This window comes from Lissotriton helveticus, chromosome 7, assembly GCF_964261635.1.
Source record: "Lissotriton helveticus chromosome 7, aLisHel1.1, whole genome shotgun sequence".
Taxonomy (NCBI): domain Eukaryota; kingdom Metazoa; phylum Chordata; class Amphibia; order Caudata; family Salamandridae; genus Lissotriton; species Lissotriton helveticus.
The window spans coordinates 527,105,759-527,112,073 of NC_136068.1; the positions used below are offsets into that span (position 1 = coordinate 527,105,759).

The 6,315-nt window shown below is 42.5% G+C and overlaps 1 protein-coding gene across 1 annotated transcript in view; it reads right to left on the reverse strand.

Annotated features, from left to right (window-relative positions):
- LOC144769145 (serine protease 27-like) overlaps window positions 1–3,569 on the reverse strand; it is a 278,630-nt gene extending 275,061 nt beyond the window's left edge. The window contains exons 1-2 of the mRNA XM_078653153.1: window positions 3,503–3,569; window positions 3,101–3,266 (exon numbers count right to left, since the gene is read on the reverse strand). Coding sequence (XP_078509279.1) covers window positions 3,101–3,266; window positions 3,503–3,569 — 233 coding nt within the window. The remainder of the gene's footprint in view (window positions 1–3,100; window positions 3,267–3,502) is intronic.
- Window positions 3,570–6,315: the final 2,746 nt, after the last annotated feature.

Below are 6,315 nucleotides of genomic sequence, written 5' to 3' on the forward strand. Positions count from 1 at the left end.
GCTTCCAGCTCCTTGCGACACGCCGTTCCTCAGAAGGCCCAGAACAGGAGCAGGCACTTCCAAAGGAACTCTGGGGAGCTGGGGGATGAAGTCTGTATTCCCTGAGACTTCAGCAGGAGGCCAGCTCTTTTCAAAGCCCTTGGAGATCCTTCACAAGTTGAAAGCAGAGTTATTCAAAAGTTCCTTTCTCCTTCCTTTGGCAGTAAGGCAACCATTGCAGGCCAATCCCCCAAGCAGCACTTCAGCTTGGGAATAGTCTCTCCTCGGTTTCTTTAGGTTCCTCTCCTCAGTCAAGGTTTCTTGTTGTTGTTCAGAGTGATCTAATTTCATGGGATCAGGATCTCAATATTTATACCCAGAAATCCTCTGTTTTCTGATGGGAGAGGGGCCTTTGCCTAGTCCAAACCAGTTCCTGAGCACTTTGTTTTCCAGACTTCTCCTCTCCTTTCACAGTGCAAGGCAGAAACATCAGACTCCCCAGAGGAGGTGGAGCCAGCATTGTGGAAGGCAAGTACAGTCCTGGAGTACTCTGTTGACAGTCTTCCTTCTCTTTTCTCAGTGTGCAGGGCAGAGACATCAGCCGCTCCCCAGGGGGTGGAGCCAGCATTGTGGAAGGCAGGCACAGCCCTATTCAGAGGTCAGGTACACTCCTCCCTCCCATCAAGATGCAGATCTCTCTATTCACCACTGGGTGACTCAGTCTGTCTCCTGGAATTCCCCAGCCCTGTCACTCACAGAAACCAGACATAGGAATACACAAACTAGCAGAGGCAGGTTTGAATGGTTAGACAAGCAAATACCTACTTTCTAAAAGTGGTATTTGCAAACACAGAATATTAAAAAAACGTTACTAAAAGATGTATTTTATTATTCTGAGTTCGGGCATACTAAACTCGAATTTCTACCATGTTCTCTGAGTCTGTTAGGATTATAAAGTGTAACAATTCTAACAACCCGTTCCGGCCTAAGGAGAACAGGTAGCCTTGCAATCATGAAAAACGAAAATGGCTGTAATTCACTATTGGGACATGCCACACATATCAGGGCTTATCCTACCTTATACTTACAATGTACCCTGCCCTTGGGCCTACCATAGTGGTGACTGATATGAAGAAAAGGGAAGGTTTAGGGACTGGGTAGTGGGTGCACTTGTCCAGTCAGCATGACAGTACCAGACTGCACGCAGGCTCTGCAATTGCAGACCTTAGACACATTTTACAAGGCTGCTTCCGTGGGTGGCACAACTAGTGCTGCAGGCCCACCAGCAGCATTTGGATTACACACCCTGGCACACTCAGTGCACTAGACCAGGGTCTGACAAGTAAACCAAATACCCAAACATGGAACCACTGATTAGTACATCAATTTACATTAGGGAGCGTGTGCACTGTGGCACTGGATAGCAGTGGCACAGTGCCCAAAGCATCTAACACCAGCAAAAATGTATGAAGCAACAGCAAAAATGGAAGGGAGACCCACGCCAATGGTGCCAGGTCTAACACGCACTATACGCCCTAGTGTGTCCCTGCTCTAAGTCGTATGTAGAAAGTACTATTCTACATGCACACAGGCGAATCCTGCCACACTTAAGAGACACTTTCATAAAATACATGGAGGAGATCACAAGGTGTTGAAATACAGTGTAGTGATAGTGCGCCTAAAAGATCAAGATAGTGGGACAGAGAGAAGGCACTCAGAAGACTGGAGTCACAGTACATTTGAGAAATGGACTGTAAGGAACCACTAGGTTTGAACATTGGCAATGAGCTTTTTGTACACCTTTAAATTATGAAATGTTTAGGATTCCTGTTGCCAGTTCAATGATCATCGTTTTAATACTGAAAGAACAGTCCTGAGAAGGAATTGTAACCATTATTGTGTTTATATTTTGTGTTTATTTGCAGGGGACAAGCTGTTTGAGAAGCTTCAAAGGAAAACCTGTCAGTGGCTAAAGCATAGTGACTACTTCTATGGGAGGGTTGCAAAAACATTACTGGTTTAATCCATTGATTTATTTGTTTGAAGTGGCTATAAAATGATAAAATGTTCAATCTAAAGAGAAATGTTTGGAGAGGGGAGTAACTGATTAAGTTTACAGAAGGCAATTTAGCCCACTTAGGCGGAACCATCACAAGTGTATGAACATTATAATAAGATACATATGATAGGGCCAGATCATGATGAGGCATCGAAAATTATGGGTTGACAGCTCTTCAATGATCCATATATTTCACTTTAATATGTAAAGAGGGTTACACAGTTTAAGCATGTACTTGAAAACTACTAAAAGATGGAGAGCAAACAATAAGGAGTTTGTGATTGCTTGTTAGCAAGGTTATAAACTGGAAAGATGAAAGTAGACGATATACGCGACTCGCAAATACCATTTTACAATCTATGTCAGTGTATAATGAAAATGTTGAGTATGATGTTTGCAAATTGTTTGACAACACTTTTTAATATGCTCTGTAAGCCACTGCAAGAGGGCGACTATACACTGAAAACACAGGTAGTCATTCTACTATGTTGAGTTTGCTATTGTTGACAGAAGGAGTATAAAAAAAGTATGATACAACATGGTCGTGACCAAGGTGCATGTGGGCACCAAAACGCGTTGGTGCTTGTGCCTTGCCTAGCACGTTCAATGAAATACTACACTGCACCGGAGTATGTGGGATCCTTTTATTTGCTGATTGCTATATGTATATATATATATATATATGTATATATCTATAAATATATATATATACATATATATATATATATATATATATATATATATATATATATGTATATATTGGAAGTAGCAAATAAAAGGATATATATATATATATATATATATATATGTATATATTTATTATTTAATGTTTTCAAGCTCCCTAACTTTTCTCAAACGCTCAATAACGCATCACTCCGTCAACCACTCACTCTGTGATTCACAGAGAGGCAAACTAGTCTGGGATTTGGTTTTCACTACTTGTGCCATTTTAAGCTTGTCAAACAGAAGTTATACTACTCAACTGATGAGCAGTATTCAATCTACGTGGGATTCTCGGAAAAGAGCAGGCACTACAAGGTAGAAGAGATGTGCAATACTTACTGTAGAAAGCAGTGTGCGGCTGTCAGCACCCAGTCTTTGGCGATCAAGGATCCTCCACAAGTGTGATGGCCACGGATCTGTATGCTGACCTGCCAAGGCCATTTACCTGCTTCTGAGTCCTCTCCACCCACAATCCGATCATCGCTGTTGACAGGTTGACCGCAAACTAGTGTAAAACAAAAGTGTGTAGTAAGCTATATATTATGACCCATCTGGAGGACTGCAGTCAACCCCCTTACCCACTATAACAAGCATTGGCATAGCCAATAGGTCTCGCCTTTGGGACCTTATAAGTGTTTAGCAATGCAGCACATTATCCCTCATGGGCATGCCCACACACTCTTAACATCTTAGAATAATCAAACACATTTTTTTTTTGTTTTTTTCTGTGAAACCCAGGACCTGGCACTCCCATCATCTGCATTTCAATATCAAGTTCAAGAACAACCATTTCAGAGACTGGTCGCATCTTCCCAAGATAACGTGTGGAAAATCCTTCAAAGTAAACAAAGACAGCTCAAATAATCAAGATGGCTCCCTCAGTGAGTGAGGTAAAATTGAACTTATTTTCTATAACGTAGGGTTCCACCAATAAAATGTTCTATTCCCTTGTGAGCCACAATAAATGTAACATCCCATACAACTCAAAGCCCATAACTTTAAACTCCACATATAGGGAACAGTGTACTAAATTTGCATGAAAAACATGTCTTGAAAACTAAGGTTGACAAACTAACGAAGCGTGAGTAAATCACAAATAGTCCCCCTTCCTCCTCCACGAACAAGCTACTTCACGTCTGCAAAGTGCTTTGGTGCTAATATATATATCTATATATATATATATATGTATATATATATATATATACTAGCATACACGTATGTGCTGCAAAGCATGCAGTTTCAGCACTGTGGCGGCTGACAGGGCGGCCTGCCTGCGATGTGATGCATGTCGCTTTGTTCTGTTAACCGCAGAACGGCTTGTCTGAATATTGTGTCAGCTGTATTTGATCCCCGGGAGCTGTCACTCAGAGGGCCCTGCAGATGCAGATGTGGGTGGCAGTGAAGTGCAGCCAGGCACCGCAGTCAAGCACATGCCCGTGCTTGTCGGGCAGCTGTGGGGTGCACAAACAGGCTCGCTGCAAAAGGACCCAAATCCGGGAGCCTCCTCTGCGCAAATACGACAGCATGCTAGGGTGACCAGTTTCTCAAAACAACAAGCTTGGCCTGTCTTGTCCTCGCATGTTTCACATCCTCTGAGTTGTGCGCACCTTCTCCATCTTGTCAGAGCCCTTACCCATGCGTGCTCCCAGAGTGTGTCATTAGGGCTTTGTGAGATGGAGGAGCTGTGGCGCTAACAGTAAATGGCTTACCTCCCATATATTTGTTATTGCTCATTTGCCACCTTTGTAGTGCTGTATGCCTTGACGGAGGTCACCTCCAATCAGACACCAAACACTGAGCTGCCTCAGCAGGAAAACACACAGAGTCTGCCGGGATCCCCCTGTATTGCTTCTGGAAAAGTGGGAAGACAACCTATGCATTGCAAGAGAGTCAGAGGTCCGAGTGGTGCAATATTCAAAACCAGCTGATCGCAGCAAAAAGACAGAAGTGGATGTCTGCTTGTTTTTGCTGTTCGTTCCCCCGGGGCACAAGCAGGCATCCACTTCTGTCTTTTTGCTGTTATCAGCTGTCCTGCAGTTCCACCGGGGCACAAGCAGGCATCCACTTTTGTCAGGACAACTGATCGCAGCAAAAAGACAGAAGTGGATGCCTGCTTGTGCCCCGGGGGAACTGACAGCAAAAATAAAAGCAAAGCACATGCGAAGCGGCATTTTAGTTGCTATGGCAACAAAATGGTGTCGTACTGTCCACAGTCCCTATGGACATGTGCATGCTGTCTGCTATGGACAAATGGCAAGAGCAGCCATGTTTGTCCATGCAGACACGTGCACGAAAGCCCTAGGCAGAATCAATTACAAAAGGTACTCGCAATAGCGAGAGCAGGCCATGCGCTGCTTTCGCCAGGCGAGACCTAAAAATGTTTGGGGTGGATTTCAAAGTTTACAGTGTGGGAGACAAGAAAAGAGTATCTCTAGAAAATCATTCCTTTTTCTTAGTCCAACATGTTGTCCTACATAATGAAGAAAGCTGGCAGTCACATAGAAACAAGTGTACCTCTTTATCCCCATAAGGGTATGGTCACTTTGGACAGCATGGGAAATATTGAGGACTTTTGGCAAGGACCAACATGTGAATGAACAGTTAGTAAATTTGTCATTTGCACATGTAAGTCATCCTTAATTAAAGAGCTCAATGCTAAGTTGTACAAAAAGAATAAAGAGCCCTCTTAATTCTATCCACATTGATGCAGTAAACAAAATCATATATTCAATGGAGGAAGCTCAGTATTTCCCAAACTCGAGGTCCACCCAAAAAACCCCAAGGAAGTATTTACCATGATGTCTGCACTTTGTGAGCCAGATGCACAAACTTATATGGCAGATGAAATCACAGCGCTTCACAAAATTGGAGCATTTGCGACTGCAAAATAGGTTATCACTATGTATTTGAGTAACACAACACAACTTTTACTGACTATTTAGAGGGGATTGTATATGAATACTGTTTCACAAATTCGAAGTTCCATGTTCTTGGCGTCCCATCCAACTTGGGAATCACTATGACATGTAGCAATGCTTTGAGACCGTAATCCAGTCACAAAAACATTGAATAATTGCTGACTTTCAAGTTGGGGTGGTAGTCAATTCACAAAAAGAAAGAGTTCTTCTTTGGTTTACCTTCCCATTTTCACAAAAAGTAAACTTTTCTTTTTATACATACTCCTGTTTCCCTTAACAGGCGCATTATTTTTAAAATAATGCTTTTTTGAAAGATGGTCGCAGACATAGTGGCCTGCTGACCCTATCAAGTCACCATCCCTGAGATAGCTAATAAGCAGAGTGAGTCACAAAATGCAGCATACCTTCTAAATAGTCATTGCGTGAGTCAAATTGTAATCCAACCCGATTGGACATTTAGTGAACAAACCTATGAGTACATTGGTCAGTTTATTACGTTTTTTCTGGTCACAAATTACAACCATATTTTTACGACTAGTAGCATCAGGCCCCATGTGGTCTATGTAGGGTGAATCAAGTTAAAAGGCTTGAAAAGATTGTGCATAGGTTTTATCAAAAATCCTTCTCAAGGAGAAG